The 18,389-nt window shown below is 50.9% G+C and overlaps 1 protein-coding gene across 1 annotated transcript in view; it reads right to left on the bottom strand.

The window, feature by feature from the left end:
* LGR6 (leucine rich repeat containing G protein-coupled receptor 6) overlaps positions 1-18,389 on the bottom strand; it is a 166,375-nt gene that overhangs the window by 24,665 nt on the left and 123,321 nt on the right. The window contains exons 6-7 of the mRNA XM_009281913.1: positions 14,750-14,821; positions 411-479 (exon numbers count right to left, since the gene is read on the bottom strand). Coding sequence (XP_009280188.1) covers positions 411-479; positions 14,750-14,821 — 141 coding nt within the window. The remainder of the gene's footprint in view (positions 1-410; positions 480-14,749; positions 14,822-18,389) is intronic.

An 18,389-nucleotide genomic window follows, 5' to 3' on the forward strand; every position in this document is an offset into this window, starting at 1 on the left:
AGGTGGCACAGGGCCTGCAGAAGCCATGGCCTCGCAATAAGACAGATAAGTCCATGCTTGTGGTCCCAAGCTGGGGAACGGACATTAGAAGTAGCTGGAGATCAGATGGACTTTGAGTTCATCAAATGCCACATGAGAATGAAGAGCTGCAGGAAGAGCCTGCTCCAAGCCTGATGGTCGATCTCCCACTTGCCTCCACCAGCCATGGTGCAGAGGCTGATGGTGAGGTGATTAGAGCTGATGGAAACTGAGGGGATAAACTGCTTTTATGTGCATAGTAGAGAGGGCTGTGAAAGATAAAAGAAAGGCTTGGACCGCAGTGGTATCCCCAAGTCAGAGCACACGTGATGCTTTATTGGTCACTCTCCATTGGGGAATGCTTTTGAAAAGGAATAAATAGAAAGTCTCACAGCTCCTGCAGTCGGCCCAGTGTCCTGATAGCCCCAGGGAATTCCAGCAGCTCATTGTAGTTTAGATCCCTGAAAGACAGAGAAAAAACATTCATTAACATGGCCGTAGGAACTCAACCAAGTGTATCTGTGCTTTGAAGGCATGGAAACTTGGTTGTTAAGCATGGGAGACAGGTTTTTCCTACAGTGCTGGTCCAGCCACTGCCTGGAAACAAAACCTCACGCATTCCTGCAGCAGCAATATTCCCTGCTAGGAGCACTGGCAGGCGAGAGCCAGTCCAAGCCATGGCTGCTGCCATCTGGACTCCTTCCCCTCAAGTCCCTCCATGCCCAGCACTGGACCATGCTGCTGCTTCACGTCTCCAGAGTGCCCTGTCCCCCTCTCCCAGGAACTCACCACCAGAGGCTTTGGCTGTGAGTCATTTTTCCTGCCTTTCCAGGTCAAAATGGGATTTTATGAAGGACAAGAAACACAAGAGCAGCTTCAGTTGTGTGGGCCCCATGAAAGGGCTTCTCTGGGCCCCCTCGCCCTGTGGTGAAGAGGTGCTTGTCCTGGGGATGCCGGATCTCCCTGCCACTGGGACATGCTGTGACTGGGACCAGTGGAAAGAGCGGGTTATGGGAAGGCCTAGGTCTTCTTCTGACGGTTGGGGTAAACCCACATTGGAACCTGTGAGCCAAAGGTGGAAGTGATGTGCAAGAGGTATTGACACTGCTGAGTGTTAAGCTTAATTTGCAGTGTAATAAATTAAGTAAAATATAATATGTTGGTCATAATGACAAGCGTAGAGTTTACCTGCCCTAACTTGGCAACCAGAAGGGACATCTGAGCCTGAATGAAACCTCTGGGCTGTATTTGTTCTCCATGGAGGGGCTGGCATCTCCAGAAAAGGATTTATTTGAGCTATGGGGCACTGCAGGTAGCATGGGAGGAACAGCCCTCTGAAGGTACCGATCCTGCTGTTGACTGGAGGGGGCCCATGGAGACTGACTGGGCTTTAGATGTGTAGCACCCCTCCTCTGGCATGCCCAACGCTCTCCTTTGAAAGGCAGTTCCAGCTAAAATGGTAACATTTGACCCCATCCTGGCCATCCCACAGGCCAAGACACTGCAGTCTGAAAACCATGCGACTGCTTCCTACCTGCATGAAACTCACTGAGTTTTAAGTGGTAGATACTTTGGAACATGAAGGTAATTACTGGCTCCTGGAGATTACTGTATAATTACACTTAATGGACCTCAAAGTAATTACCATGTAACCTGGATTGTGGTTTACGGAACAGAAATAACCGTGCATTTACACAGCAATGAGTTGCTGCCCAATTACCTTGTAATTCTCATCCTCTGGGCCCAGGCATGGTAATTACGTTATGATCTCTCTTGGCCCCCCTCTCTCTTACACAGTCTTCTCCTTTGCCAGTGTCCCTGCTGAGGAATTACTCTACAGCACCATCTCAGCTTTGCCCTGTAGGTATTTACACACTAAGTCAACCCAGACTCTCTCCAAATTGGTCTTCCCTTGCGCATTCCAGGACTCCAGGCTTATATGACTTATGTCCTAGGGAATACTTATCAGGGAATTACAAGATAGGGGACAAAACCAGAAGAAAAATATGGAATGAGGCTGTCTCGGGTGGATTTTGTCTTGTGCAGCTCTGACAAGGTCCATATCAGACCTCGTTGCTGGATTCCCTTAGCAGCCCAGGGGATGCGGTAGGTCCTGCTATGGCAGGGTTTGTCTTCCCACACCAAGGGCTATTTTCTCTCCTCCAGTTACAGAGGGAGTCTGGCTGCCTGCATTATGTGTATGGATTTGAGCAAACAAATCCTGCTCCTGTAGGACCTACCTCTCAAGGTCTGGAAAGGGTTCACATAGTCTAATAATTGCCAGTGCTGGCAATCAGCAGGAGAGGAGCACAGGGCTGGTGACAAGACTACAAGCTCTGCCTCCCCGCCGTGTCTAACCTGCAATGCAGCGGCAGAGTCCCAGCACACGTGAAGCTGCTGTGCGCGTCCCCAGGGCCCAGGAGTGAAACAGGAGCGATGTGTCCCCTCTTCACACCAGCTCACATCTATTAGATATGAGAGCTCTGCATCTTCTAAAAGGCTTGCTCTGACACACTCAGTTCTCATCTGGGTCCAAGCAGAGCAGTGATTTTTGCCAGTCTTCTCTGCTTGAGCCCAAAATGATCTGTTTAAGAATAAATAGCCCAACACATGACTGCTCATACGCTTCACTCTTTTCAAGGTGCACGTAGCTCCTTATCAGCTGCTTGGATGCTCTTAGTCATTTTCTGTCGATGGTACCTGTCAGGCATCCATCACTGTCACGGCTGAGTGCCTCACGTTATACAGGCTCTGTTACGCAGGGGAAGACAGGGCAGGACTTTTACAATGCGCATCCCTTCACCGAAGCTCAGGGAGGCACAGGAGTGGATTTCCAAAATGAATGAGCAATTAGAAGTGCAGACAGGACACTGCTGGGCATTTTGAAAGCATCAGTCAAATCCCACTAACCTTCAGATCACTGCACTGAATGAAATCAGAGGGCATTAGCAGCCTAAGTTGACTAACAGTCCCAAATCTCTATCTGCACGTAAGGTGCTTAATACCTTTAAAAGTCTCACCCTGCAGTGACTTTCCAAGGTTACAGTGAGGATTCACAGCACCGCAGGAAGCTGCAGAGGTCACTCAAGGCTGGGTGTCTGCCTGCGCTGCTTCCCTCCCTTGTACCACAAACTGAGGGGCTGGGATGAGCCTGCATGATGCCAAGGGACCGACCCTGGAGGAGAGGCACCGTGAGCCTCGTCCCCAGATGACACTCAGCCCACCGACGTCATGTCACTGATGCTGGGGGAAGCTCTGTGTGATGGCGCAGGGTTGAGTTTCTCCCCAGCGATACCTGACGTGTCTGTGAGCAGCCAACAGACGGAAAATATTGCCCAACAGAGAGGAGGCTTGGCTCACCTCTGATTCACTAACAGAAAAAGGGAGCTTGATCTGTAACCAATATTATTTACAAGGAATAATTCAGCATGCTGTAATATTTTCTTCTGTCCTTCTCTAGAAAAGCATTTCCTTTCCAGCCCGCATCTCTTCCAGGCAGGCTGGTCTTTCATCAGCAGATGAACATTTTGTTTGTACCTCCGTGTGTGTGCAAGTATGTACAGGACCAGTTCTTCCTGAGTGAACACACACCTTTCCCAGCCCTGGCAGCATCTCGGTGCCTCCCTCCGCCCTGCACTTGACAGATACAAAGAGCATTGTGTTCAGTAGCTCCCTCTGGGTAAAAAAGCCATCTCTGAATGCTGGCATATACTGGGCTTGTTGGAAAGTGGAAGTGCAACCAGGTGTAGTCATGCTGCTCCAGCCCAGCTGCCAGCAACCCCAGTCTGTTCAGGAGAGACAATGTGTCCGTGCTCGCTCCTGCCAGTGCTTCCTGGTTTTTGGTGAGGTGAGCCTCCCTCCTGGAAAACAAACCCAATTGTGCTCGCTAACAGCTCCCCTGAGTGATGCTTGCAGCCGGCTGCTCTTGATCCGTGTGCCGCTCGCACCACCCTAACTTGCCTCCAGCGCTGCCCTGTGCCAAGCCCTGCCGATTTCACGGGGTTCGTCTGGTTAGAGAAGGCTGGAAGAAGCCGGTACCTGAGATGGTCCCCAGGTGTCATCTCTTCCCTGCAGTGGGGCAGCTCTCCCCGAAGCAAAGACCCAAACCAGGACACAAGGGTGGCTTCCCTCTGCGTTCTCCTTCCTTCCCAGAACTTGAGTTGGGCTCTGGTTCAAGCAATGACCCAGAAACAGCCTCCAACCTTCGCTGTGGGGGAGGCTGTGGATATTTGTGGCAGTGGGGAAGTTTCTGCTCATTTAGTGAAATTCAGTCCTTGGGTCTTTCCACAGGTGTCTGATACCAGCAGGGCTACATCCATCCCAGACATCGCTCCTCTCCGCCTGCTCTCCCATCATGAATTTGGCCCGGCCTGTGCCCCCGGTGGTGGGTCTCCAGAGCTTCATCCCCGGCATAGTGTCAAGGCAGTGACAGTTGGGTTGGTGAGGATTTTGTGTTTTGACTTCAGGGGGAACAAAATTTCCTCCACTGAGCATGTCAGTGAACTGTACATCATTTACAAACCCTTCCCAGGGGCTGGGTGGATATAGAAAACGGGTGTGCCATAGAAAACACCTCCAAGTGTCCCCTTTCTCTCCCTGCTTTATCTGAGCTGCTTGGGCAATGCTTTGCTGGTCCCAACTCCACGCTCTGACACTTTTCCACTGCTTCCAGCCTTGGGATGATGTGGGGAAAGCTGCAAACTTGCTGCCAGGTGAAACTATCCCCACTGCACTGCTATGGCACATGGGCTGGGGTGGCTGTGGGGCTGGCCAGGGAGGCCTCTTGGCCCAAGGGAGCTGGACCTGGCACTGCTAGTGTCTCAGTTGCCCCCGCTCTGGGGTCTGCCCCAAGGCTTTGCGTGCTACGTATGGGGTCTCCCGGCTGTGGGGTGCTGCCCTTTTTGGCACACCTGGGAAAGTGTGCCACCATTACCTGGTGGAAGGATGCCAACGCACCATGGCCATGGCTATGCCAAAAGAATAGGGAAACCTCATAACAAAAAAAGAAAGAATGGGCATGACATAAGGAAGAGAGTCTTGTCCATTATCAAGGGCTTTTGGAAGCAAAATCACCCAGCCAAGAGGTTCAGAACTTATGTACAAGAGAAATGACTATAAAAAATCACTTTCCTTAGTTGGGCTCCAAGTTACCAGCTCCAGGCATCACAGTGGGATATCGAAAGGAGCCTTGTCTGTTCTTCTAGTTAAAATGAAAACCTCTTAAAGGTCACCCGGTCTGCCCAAGACACAATGAACTGGCTGGCTTTCCATTGTTGTTATTTCTAGAGTGAGCCTATAGCTTCATATTTGGAAGATCTTAACCCACCCTGTTGTTTATTTAGAAATAAAAGTAAATTGACATCAAAGGCACAGTTATTTTGGGCTTTAACTGCCAGGGCGATTTGAAGCTGACAACATGCAGCCTAGAACTATTAATATCTTCAATCGGGCCAAAAGGAGAGAAGGAGGGGAAAGAGTCTCAGGTCAATTTTCTGCCTGTTAGGGACTATTAGTGGTTCCACACAGGAAGCCAAAAAAAAATTATATAGTACTATAAATTCTTCCATAAGCCACAAAACACCACAAATTTGCAGCTAATAAACCTGAAGATGCAGCAAGATTAGAAGCTGGAGATGGGACATTTGCTGACTATTTCAGTCCCAGCGCAGTTCGAGATGTTGCTGCGGTGCTCTGGAGGGGGATTGTGCAGCCTCCGATAAGGACTTGCATTTCCACCTGTCCTGTGCTGGCATCTAATCAAGCTGCCAGTAAATGTAATTACTGGTGCTGCTAGCCGAGCTGGTTACTGTGGCCAAGTCAAGCACTGGAAATGATTTAATTGGTAGTCTGAGAGCCCAAGAGGGCCGTCGTGACCATTTAGTTTGACCTCTTGCCTGGCACCGGCCGGAATGCTTTACCCAGATGCCTTGTATCAAGGTCATGGCTTGGGGTTGAGCTTGAGCTGGGGAGAGCTGCCTGATTAGTCTGGAGTATGAAAAGTAACTGCACCATGAGGTGCCATGTTTCTGTTGTGTAGCATCAGCATAAACCCTGCTCTCCTGGTAGCGACTAACACGTGCGGTGAGTGTGTGCCCTTCCCCAGCATGGTCTGGATGATGAGGTGCAGCAAGTGCCTGTAATTAGTGAAAGGAGGGGAGGGGGACGTGAAAGGACTTGGAGCAGATGTCTGACTCCAGCCAGCCTGGAGCTGTGCTCCCATCCCCTAAACGGAGATGTGCAAGATGGGGATGCTCAAGCGTGCGCAGGAGAGGGAAATGACCTATCATGGGATTCATCTGCTAGAGTCAGTGTTTTAATTTGGGAAACTAATCATGTCCTAGAAAGGCCCATTTTTAGCAAATTATAAGGAGAAGCCAGGCTGTGATGGAGTGCGGCAGAGTTTATGGGTGTCCCAAAGGAGCAGAGACGGGCCCCCACACTGTGGGAAGGTTGTCAGGTACTAACAATATCTGATTTCTGCCAGGAGCAAGCAGCAACCTCTGCGCAAGAATTCATTCTGACAGCCTAGCCTGGAAACATCCCAGCCTCTCACTTACATGGTGCTGCACCATTTTACAGGGTTTATGTGGCACTGAAATCTCTATTGCTGGGGCGGGGGGGACCTGTCTGTAGGTCCTGTCTTGTACGCCTGCAGCTGCCAGTCCTTCCTCGCACAGCTCTGTTCTCCATTTAAACATGCAACAGTGCCCAGAATATGTCTGTTCCAACCAGTATTTCTGTCTGTTCTCTAACTGACGAAGGTACTGGATTAAATATGTTTTCAATTCTGTTTGATTTATTTAACAAGGTTGAAATAAGCCTTTGAGAGCGGGATCTCGTGGGGGGTCCTGGGAGCACAGGCGCTGCCATGCACATATCATTTGCAAGACACAAAAGGAGCTGACCGCAAAGCGGAGCAGCGGGGACCTTGGTCGCTGGGACGCACAGACAATAACCATGAAGCTGATGACTCAGGCACGGGAGGCACGGAGAAGGCTGCTGCACTTTGCCAGGCAGAGGAAGAAGGCAGGCTCGAGGAAGCCTGGTCTACAGCAGAGTGTTTCCAAACTGCGGGAAGGAAGCTGGGGACCTCTACCTCCCTCCCAAGGTGCATAAGTTGCTGGTGATCGGCCCCCCCGGCCCCCTGCAGCTTGCTGCTGCTGGAAGGAGGGAGCGTGGGGTAGGGGCAGAGCTTCTGTGCATCAGCACATCCACGGTGAAAACATGCCTGCAGATTGCCTCTACTGCCATGTCTGCTGCCTGCAGCGTCTGTTCCTCCTTTTCACAGGCAATCAATTCACTCTCACACCTTTCTGGAGGCGGAGGTTTCCCTCCTCCAGCACAGGCAGCTGCTCTCGCTCAGCTGCTCTGTGAAAGGGTCTGTGTCTGAGGGGAAGGCTTTGAGCAAAAGGAAGCCCAAGGAGCCAGAGGAGTTGGGGACCCCTAACAGGTCACAGCAAGCATGTCTGGAGACCCAGGGTTTGGAGGTTTGGGGAGACTCAGTGCTGTCTGTCACTGCAAGATCAGCAGCTCCGGGGGGGGGTGTGTGTGCAGAGCCAGGCTGGAGAGCTGGCAGGGCACAAGAGGGGTGGTGTGAGGATTTGGTGGGCAAAGGGAGAATAGGCAGAGTCCTGCTAAGGAGGTGAGCCTTACAGTGCAGCCATAACCCATGGAAAAATGCAGTGGCTCCAGAACTACCTTTTCACCTGAACTCCCTTCACTTTCTGTCTTTTTTCTTTATAATCTTGCATAATATCATGTCTGCTTGGGGTCACGTTCAGCCAAAGCTCAGAGCCCGGTTGGAAGGTACCCAACTGGTTCAGAGCCTGAGCTGCATCAGTGAGGACACATTTCCGGAGTCCAGGCTTCTGCTTTTGGGAGAGAAGATACAGCAAACTGGGACCAGTTGGCCAAGGAGACCACAGGAGGGAAGTCTCTGGCCCCCATGCTCCCAGACAGTGCTTCGTGCATTTACCAATTCAGTTTTACAGGTGGCTTTCTCTGTTTGGAAAAGTCACCTTCCATTTACACGATGATCAGAGCAGGCAATGGATTTTATAGCTCTATTCTTGGACCAGACACAGGGACCCATGCAACCAGAGCCCTGAGCTGTGGTCCCTCTTTCCAAAAAGCCATCTGCCCCGTTCCTTTCTCCATCCTCTGAATCTGGGTACCCAAGCCTCTGCTGAAGTCCCCTCCCTCCTCTGGCAGGGCAGGGTGGGACTGCAGAGCCAAGCTGCCTCTGATGAGCTGCCCGGGGACCCACGCTGACACACAGCAGGGCTGGAGCATCAGGATGCTGAGGAAGGAACAGAGCAGCTCAGTGCAGCAAACAGGACATCCTTGGAGGAGTCAAAGCCATCAGCTACTTTGGGAATAGCACAGACTGGGATTAGCATCAAGAGACTGCATAAAAGATTTCAAATTAAACATGCTGATGGAGACAAATGCCACTTGAGGAGCAAGGTAGCACTTGGCAGACAATTTTCCAGGAGAACAGCAAAGCCTGCCTGGCCCTAAAAGGGTTAAACAACCCTTCTATGAGCTGTGGTGGAGATATTTCCCATTTCCTTCTTCCTGCCTTCATCGCCCGAGGTGCACTTTATATTAATTTTCTTTTTTTTTTCTCCCATAGAAAATCCAAGTCTCTGGAGGAGTCGGTAGGTTCCAGCTCTGCTCTGCATTTACAGACTCGACTAATTACCCGGATAATAGGGCAGCGCGCTGCGAAAGCCTGTGGTAAGGGCATTTCCTGTGAGGCAAGGTTAGGCAGATAAAACGCCTGGAGCCAGAGGGTTTTGGATTCAGCCCTTCTGGGAGACGTTTTTAATTTATTAGCGCTATTTTTTAAAAATAAATTAAAAGGTTTTTAAATGAATGGAGATTTGCTCTTTCCAAGTGATTTATCTCCTTTGTCTGACAAGCACAGGAGCTGGCAGGGATGTGAATGGGGAGGGAGAAGTCAGAAAGATAGGAAGCAGCGGGGTCATCTCAGGCGGAGGGGATGGGCGAGGGCTGCGGGGCCTCTCTGAACCGCTTCCCCATCACGTCCATCTCAGAGATGGGCTGGAGATGCCCAAACAAGCAGAGGAGCAGCACTTTTGGGGCAGATCATTGCTATTTTGGCTGTAGCCCGGAGGCCTTCAGCATTTTGGGCTGGTCCTGGGGAGCAGCCATTTGTTTCCCATCCCTGCCTCTGCCCCGAGAGCCACCTTAGCCCTGGTGGCTGCGGACTGGGGAGACAGGGTGCTGCTGAGACACATTTCCACTCTCTGCCAACGTCAGGGTCTTGTCTGGTTGCATGTGCCAGGGCAGGGAGGAGCCCTGGCCCCTGTTTTCGGTTTAGCCCATGCTCCATGTATGTAGGGGACTCGGCCATGTCCATGGACAGGACCACTGGGAGGGCCGTAGCTCTTACTTTTGCATTTCTCCCTTTGCCTCAGCAGCTCAAAATTGAGCCCTGAGCAGGTGTTGGGGGATACATGGTGGCTTTTGTGATGGGGGACCCTGCACATACCCACGCCAGGATGCTGCTCGGCACTGCCAGCCCATCGGCACCTGAGAGCCTCACGAGAGTGTAGACCTGCCAGAGCTGCTGCTGTTGCCTGCCTACCCCGTATCAGAGGCCCCAAGGACTTGCCTCGATGGGTTACCTCGCCATGTGTGTGTGGCAGCTGGTGCTCAGGGCCACACCACCTCCTCTCCCCGCTTGGGCAAAACAGTCCTGATGGGAGAAAAAACACTTTCTCCTTTTCCTCAAAGTGGAGCTCCCAGCCCAGGGGCATTTTCAGTGAAGTACTACTGTTTCAGTGAAAGACATGGGAAGACCCATGCAGGAACATCTCCACCCCTTCAGCTGCACTCTCCGCTTGCTGTCTGGGGTCTACCCTGCTTTTCCATGGGGACACTGGCAAGGCTGAGGTCTCCCTAGCAGCAGTCAAGCTGGGAAATGCTAAATGACGGTTTATGTGTGCTGGTGTTTGGAGCTAGAACTTGGGGGCCTGCTCTGAAATTCAGCTTCCATGATTAGATGCCCTCCCCATGGCTATCTATGAAGCACTACACACACACACACACACACACATATATATATATATTTGGCTGCATAATTTCAGGTCACCTACCCCTTCCATCCCTTCACCCTGCAGAGAGCAGTGACTTGGGGCTTGGCCATCTGGAGGGTCTTCATGCATTCACCTTCCCCTCCAGGTCTGATCCACGAAACATTTATATTCCAGGGAAGCAGAGGGCTAAGTTCAGCGTTATCACAAGCTATCTAATGAGGTCAAAGTCAAGCACTACAAGGCATGTGGTAATTATTCATCAGCCTTTAGGTTGCATTCAGACTGGCTGCAAAGCTCAAGGACCTTAGGACACCGGTCAGCTTTCCAGGCGAAGGTGGTAAGGAGGAAACCTGGGCACAAGACCAGTGTCACTGTGGAAATTCATGTCACAGGGATCCCCCCATGAGAAATACTGTCCTCATACAGCAGCAGGGAACTTGGCTCCTGTATTAGCACCATGCAAGTCTTTAGATGGCATTTTTTCCTTGCTGCTCCTCTGAAAACACAGCCCTGTCTCCCCTAGCACCGTGCCCTCAGCCCTGAGTACAAGGTCTGAATGTTTCCAAGAATCAACCTCTGTCATTGCACTGATGCTCCTGGCTGCAGTTGACTTCTCTTTACATCAACCTTTCCATAAACATCCCTACTTACCAGGCTTACGCTACAGAACAGGTATAATCTAATCCCTCTCTCCTTCTCCCTGCATTGTTAAAGATTGAGAAATTAAGTCCAACATAATCAGGACATGTAAAAGTTAAGATCCTTCCATCCAAATAGCAGGAAGGCGGTTATGCTGCCCGATGTTTTACAGCACACATTAAACTGCCTAAAGAGCAATACACTACGGGGCAGGTTTTACAAGGCAAAGCAGGAGCAGCGAAGCGACGTGAAGGGCAGTGCGACTGGAGCCTCAGCTTTTGGCATGCCTTGCTCCTAGTTCTTGCAAAAGATGGTGCTTCCCCTCGACTTTTCTTTTCTCTTTTGTTTCACCGCCCCACTCCTCACCCAAAGCCCTCTCGGGATTCCCCCACCCCACTGGACCAGATGATTTGCTGTGGGCCAAATGCTCCCCTTGGCCACAGATCTTCCCCTCTGGGCATGGCTATGGGTTATGGTTGTCCTTTTCTTGGTATTTAAAGTCTCCGTGCCCAGCTGGCCCTGCTCTGCTCATCGGGCAGCGCTGGCTCTGCTCTGCATCACCTGTGGGCTCCCTCTGAGCTTGCACCTTATTTAAAGGATCTAGTCCATTACCCAAAGGGGCTACAGGAAGAATGTGTCACTTAAGGACATTTACACTCTTATTTACTCTGTGTCTTTGGGAGAGGGCTAAAAAATGCCAAGTATCACCCACTTCGACCATCTAATACCTGGTTTCATGGCTCAGCCACACTTGGGGTTTCTTCCCACAGCCCTGCAGCATTGCTCTGTGTCATCTCTCAGGCTTATGGGAACTGGTGAGGGAATCTCACTAGGTTTCAAGGCTATTTCGAAACCCTATTGGGAATCTGGCCAGAGTAGCTCTGACTTGCTTCCAGCCAGCCTGCCCAGGTTTCCTTCCCAGGAAGAGGAGGCTGGGGGGCTGGTGAATAGCCAGATCTTGCCCTGACAGAGAAAATTTTCTTGGAGCTGCTTTCTCCAGCTACATGCTGGTGTTTGACCGGTTGAGACCTGGCGGGTATTGCACATCTACCTGCCCCCTGATCAGCATGGAAAACACAGAGCTGCTCTTGCTCTGTACCTGGCAGAGCTTACTTGTGCACAGTAGCTGCAGGTCAATGCAGGGGAAACATGAAGTCATTCATCTGGCTTCACTTTACATCTTTCTAGATTTGCTGCCCTCCTAAAATATCAGGGCCAAGCCCTCCCAAGAACAGAGACGCTCCACTGGGATCTGTTTTTGCAGAAATGATAGGACCTGGGTTAGGCATCCGGTGTGGTTGTGCATAGGCAGCTTGCGCAATGCTGAAACCTGCATGGAGCAGTAGGTGCTGTTTCTCTTAAAGTTTTGGCTGTATTTGATAAAAATAGAAGTTTCCCTGTCTAGCTGAATATGAGAAGAAACATTTCCCTTAGGGGAACAGAGGTTTCTGCACCTAAAACTTCCTAGGCTTTTCTGAAAAGCCCAAAACAATTTTTTTCCTCTCAACTTCTACAGTTCTTCAACTATTGTGCCTGGCTTATAATCAGCATCTGGCCACAAATACTCATTTTAGGAACCCTGGAGAAGTTTCTGTCTTCACCAACTCTTACCATCCTGCTGCCTTCCAGGAGGTAACGCCCACAGGGTAACTGAGAGCACAGTTTGGCCTCCACAAGCCAAGAAAATGTGCTAAGTGCTGTCAACAGAATGTAATCATAATTTGAGTTAAAGGGTATGTGCGGAGACTGTAACAGTCTCCACATGCACAGGAGCTGAGAGGTGGTAGGTAGATGCAGGTCTAGCAGCTTGGCTGGGCTGTTGCAGCCAAATGCTCGGCTGTTTTTTGCCACTAAGCTTGGCCGGCTTTGGTCAGCAGGGCAGATGAGTGCTGGAGATTAACACGAGGGGGATGGCTCCATTTGAGGAACAACGCGTTCCTCAGAGATCAGTGACTTGAAATACTTGCTGGCCTGGAGGTGACAATTAGGTGCTCAGGCCAAGAAGAGCAAAAGCCAGCTCACTCTCTCTTGAGGACACTCCTTCAGTGTGATCAGATGTGGAGAAGAGTCTGGAGATCTCGCCCACAGCACTGTCCTTGCAGCTGCAGGCAGCTGGTGGAGCGTGGGGGCTGTGGGATACTCACACGCACAGGTCTGGGCCATCAGCGCCTGGACACAGGCATTAGCCAGGCAGAGCCCCACTCCCTGGGGACAACCCCTGGAGGTCAAATACTCCCAGGGCTGCCTGGTCAGCAGGGACAGGACTTCCACTGCTGCAGCCCTGCAGGGAGCCACGTCCCCGCAGTGCTATGCAGTCCTGTCCCTGCAGAGACTGAGAGCAAGAGAGGGAGACACTGAGCTCCCCTGAATGCAGGGGGGCATCTCAGATGGGCAACAAAAGACAGAGAAAGTGCTAGAGCAGGAGCAGAGGGGAAGAGAGGGAAAAAGAGTTTTCAGCACAAGTGTCTGTGGAAATGGAATTATCTCCCAGGGGCAATGGAAGCCCTTCAGTTTTTCCCACAGTAAATAAGGGGCCAGCTTCTTCTCTGCAGCTCCATCCTGCTTGGGATGGGCAGCAGGGTGGCTTTAACCACCTTGGCTGCAGAATAAGGTTGCCCTGATGTAGGCTGTGATGTTGCTGCATAGTTTGCCTGGGTTATAGCCCAAACAGGGTTTTCTTCCATCAGCAAGTCCTCCACTCCCTCCTGCAACCTGCCTGCCTTTGTGCTGCCCAGATGCCACGACTCTGTCCTCACGTATTTGCCTGCGCCCACCAGAAATGACTGTGGAGCAAGCCAAACTGGCACAGTGACGGAGGAGATCCGTCAGGGAGGGGAGACCATCCAGCAGCCTCCCTTCCCACACCATCCTGGCACGGTTCAACCTGTCCCCAGCCGAGCCCTTCTGGGTGGCCCCAGGATGTGCCAGTCTGAAAGTAAGAGACAATGCGTGTCACGGTCCTGCCACTGAGGAGTATGTCTAGGGACCAAGGGCTTGCCTGCTACTTCCACTCTCAGCCGATCGCTGCTGCTGGCACCGTGCTGGGCACAGAGGGGTCCTGCCTCCTTGAGTGGCACTTGAATGCTGTGAAGCGTCACCTCTTTTTGCCATGACCCAGACCCCCTAGTTCTTCCTGGCAAGGAGTGAGGGCCTGACTCAGATCCCAAGGCCTGCATGGAGGGACATGTTTCTGCACAACTGAAGGCAACAGGCACCTATTCCAGTCTTTCAGAGCCTTGATTTATTTGCTTGCTTATTTACATTTCCTCCTATAGGCCAATGCACGGCACATGAGATCCAAGCAATTCATAGTGCCATCAAAGGCACGGTGTGTGCAAGGCAAGGCCATCAGAGTTAAGTCTCTCTGAGTTCAGGGTGACCCATCTGCTGCTAATGAAAATGTGTCCTGGAGAAGAGTTCATTCCTGCTTCCCATCTTCCCCCAAGGTCTCCTGACAGATTGCCTATGCAGCCATGCCAAGAATATGGTGCAAGATGAAGTCAACTGGCTATGGGTGAGGCCAGGTGACATGAGGCCATCTCAAAGACAGATATTCCACAGATGCCTGAGGATTTTACCAGCCTTGAACTCAAGCCAGCCCCTCATTTTGGTGGAGTCTGGTGTTTAGGAGGCTTTGGGACCATGTGCATGTGGTGAGGAGGTGGGCACACTCCCTGAGCAGGGCATGCATGCAAGCTCTCTGGATTGCACCAGGACTAGACTTGTGTCCAGGGCCTCAGAGCCCCTTCCCAGCCACTCTGCCCACATGCGCAGACACCTCTGCAGCAGCAGCACACCAGACCAGCTCACACAGATGCAGGGAGAAAGTCCAGCCTGCCACCACCCCAGGAAGCATCACGCCCTGGGCATCTACTTGCTGGGCTGGTGCCTGGAGCCAGCCCTGCTGCTGCCCTCAGAGCGTGGTGACGAGTGAACTGGCAGTGGGGCTGACACAGAGACACCAGCCCTTTCCCGTGGGCTGTGCTGGAGGGGATGAACACACACAGAGAAGAAAACAGGTGACTCACAGAGTTTCCAAGCTGTGCAGCCCATCAAAGCCGTTGGCTCCCAGGCTTTGGATCCGGTTATTGTGCAGGTGCCTGTGGACAAAACAGAGATGTTCAGTGGAGATGCAAACTGACCTTTTCCTGCCAGTCTGAGCCATGGCCCAGGGACATCCTGCAAGCTGAGCACAGCCTGGGCTGGGATGACAAAGGGTGTTATAAGGTCCCCTCTTCTGCCCCATGAGACACATGCTAGGTGCAATAGTGCTTGCAGAGCAGCTTACAGAGCTCCCATTTCTCCCAGGAAATCCAGGCTGATGTAGGAGTTTCCCTGAGACCTCCACTTTCACAGCTGGTGGGTGACTTTGGACGAATATGCTTAAGAAAGAAGCTTCAAGAAACACTCTAGATCTCACCTCACATTGGGCCCAACCCTACAAAGTGCGGTGTGGCTTCAGCAGTTGTTCATGGGCACTGGGTGCTATCTAAGGACACAGTCATATTTGGACTCCTCAGAGCCTTAGTAGCAGTAAGAAAGCTTTGAGTTGAAAATCATCCTGTTAGTCACAGTTTATTATCTTTACTTGCAAAAAAATGAAAATGCTGGCAGTTCCTGGATTAGCTCCAGTTTGATTGCAATGAAAGTTGTCTTCAGTTTAATGCTTCAGAGTGTCTGGCTGAAGTGCAGGGGCCATGCGACAGGCTGATACACATTCTCTACATTAAGGCAGCAATTTTTTCCCTGTGCCCTTTCATCCTGGTGCTACATGCCACGAACATCTAGTGCTTAAGGGCTCTGGACCTCCCAGCCTTAATGCTGGTGCTGGAGAGCCGTGTGTTGGGGCCCCCCTGGCTTGCAAAGCCACCTGGGGTATTTTTGCCTTGGAAGCTCCGTAGGAGATTACTTTCCCTGGAGTCCCATCTGCTGGGTTCTGTTTCCATGGACCTCTTACTCCCATGTCTCAGTTTTTTGGCAAACCCAAGACCTTCATTCCTGGATTCCTCCTCTCTGATCGTCAGAGACTCTGTGTGTGTGTGCACATCTGAGTGTTTTAGCCACCGGGCTTCCTTTACAGCTGGTCGGAGCCACATGGCTCATTGTGCATCTCCCTCTGAAATCCCACTCAAGGGCACCTTGAACTCCATATAGAGAGACCTTGGAGCAGCCTGAGGAAAGTCTGCTGAAAAACAGGAGAAGACAACCCACTGCTGCCCAGCCTGCCCTTCTACCAGCCTGCGCTTAAGCACATTAGGGATGTCCATGCTTGCACGGGGATGGACTGTGCAGAGAAATGCCCCCTGAGGGGGTAATGTCCTCTGGGGCAGGATACCCTCTGCTCTCTGTCAGGGTAGGTTTCCCCACCAGTTCATTTTACAGTTCAGGTTCTCCTTTAACACAGAGTGCCACATAGTTAATCTGCTGCCACACCACTTGCCTTTGGGGTCCTTTTCTCCCTTGCCCATGTTAAGGGACGCACCAGCCTTTGTCCAACACTGCTGCCTCCTTCCAAGAGCCTGGGGGAGACTCCACACTGGCAGGTGGATCAATGACTTTTTCGTTATTTGCTGCTTGATCTAAATCTGTCTCGGCTTGAAAAATCTCTCACTCCACCTGGATTCAAGTGTGAGCTGTTTGGCTGAGCACAGGCAGCTCCCACTGCCAAATATTCTAGGGTAAATCAGGAGGGAGCTGGGAGTGGAGGAACAGCCAGGCTCTAGGGCAGTTTGGTAGGGGCTTGCAAAACAGAAACCAGCCCAAGACGGATGTTTGTCGTTGGGATGAGAACATACAAACATTTCAGAGGAAGGGGAGGGGAGGGGAGGGGAAAGATGTGTGATAAAATATGTTTGCTCCTTTGAGCAAGCGGGAAAAAAGAAAAGGAAGTTGCCTGCAAGAAAACTTGGTTTGATTGTGACTTTTAGAGGAGAAAAGAAGCTGAGAACAAAATCAGAATTTCACAGGAGAAATTTCTCTTCATCACAAGAAAAGAAGTTCAAGTCCAGACAGTTTATCAAATGTTATGGGATAGCTTCAGATCATGTTGCCCCTACTCCACTTGGCACTTCCAGTGCAAGATGGTGCCAACAATTTTGGGTCCCTTTGAGCACTGGATTCTGCCTTTGGCAAATCAAGGGTTTGGATCTGGAGTCGCTCTGTAACTGCAGCAAGAGGTACCGCAGGAACCCCTTGCCCCATACCTCTGTCTGCTACGAGGGGACAGCGTGGGGAGAAAGGAAATGCTGAATGCTGGGGAAGATGTGAGCTCCTTGGAGCTTTGTTGGGGTGGTACAACAGGACACCTTGTCTAAGCTTGACATGCTGAGCAGCTGACTACTATCGCTCACGTCAGGCAAGGAGACAGAATAGAAAAGCAATCACCTGCTGTGTTTATACTTGGCTCTAAAGTGCTTTGTTTGGAGGCAGAGTAATGAAAATCATCAGAAGGAAGTTCTTTATTGGTGAGAACATTATGAGCAACCGAAAAAGAGAGTTATAAAAAAATTTGCTGTCCAAGCTGAACTCTAGAGTTGTTACCCAACCACATGGCAATAATAGAAACAAGAGAGCTGGAAAGGTAAACACTTGAAAAGACATTCCTTTCTTCCATCCTGCCTTTTTTTCTCCCCTGGTAAACAAATTTTAACAAGTGGAATTGCAACATCTCCTGTGTTTGTCAATTTGAGCTCAGCCCACATGACGTTATATTCTGCCCTGTAAATTACAGCTGGTTTGATAGCAGCTTGAGATACTTGGTTCTGGGCTACAAACAACCCTCTTGTGATGCAAAAACATGACAACTCTTTAAGTCCTTGCTATTCCTATTTGAGCTAGTATCCACCACTGTCCTCAGTAAGATCAACGAGCTTTGAGATCTGTGTATCTGCCTTTGCAGGTCAGTACCATGGAGTGGGGCTGGTTTTGGGCAATCATCCATGAGAGCAGCTTTGCCCAGGAAGGAGCAGAACAGTCATTGCTTTTTTGTGGGCTGGCATGTAGACTGTTATTCAGTTATGCACCTCCACTAGAAAACAGTGGCCTCTTTGCAAAAGCGATTGTCATGACTGACCTCTGGCAGGATGGCAGACAATTTGCCCCACGTGCTCCTGCAGCAGGAGGAGTGCTGCCACATGTCACGAGACAGGCTAGCTCCTGGGCTGTGTCAGGTGAACCCACGCCGTGCCTTGCTGAAAGGCAGCAAAAATTACAGTGGCTGCAGAATACCAAATGGCCACAATCTCCCAGACAGGCTTGGGAGAGACGCTCCGTCTTGGTTGGTGTCTCTTTAGAAGCACACCAGAAAAAAAACAACCCTACAAGATTCATTTCTGCCCCACAAAAAAAGTGCACAGCAGTTTCTAGAAGGAAGATTTTCTGTCCTTGCCAACAATTTCTTATCACAAATTGGGCATAAATGAGATTTTTTCCAAATCATCCCTGCAGCACTCCTAGTAGAATTTGTTTCATTTTCATTTCACTCCCTTTTCCATATATTTTTCCAGTGGATTAAAAGATCCTGGAGAACAGTCTTGTATTGAAGTGAGAGACAGTCCAACACAGGCATTAGCACTGCGAGCGTTGTGGTTTAACCCGGCAGGCAGCTGAACCCCACACAGCCGTTCGCTCACTCCTCCTCTGTGCCCCGTGGGATGGGGGAGAGAATTG

This window comes from Aptenodytes forsteri, unplaced genomic scaffold (genome assembly GCF_000699145.1).
Source record: "Aptenodytes forsteri isolate BGI_AS27 unplaced genomic scaffold, ASM69914v1 Scaffold213, whole genome shotgun sequence".
Classification (NCBI taxonomy): domain Eukaryota; kingdom Metazoa; phylum Chordata; class Aves; order Sphenisciformes; family Spheniscidae; genus Aptenodytes; species Aptenodytes forsteri.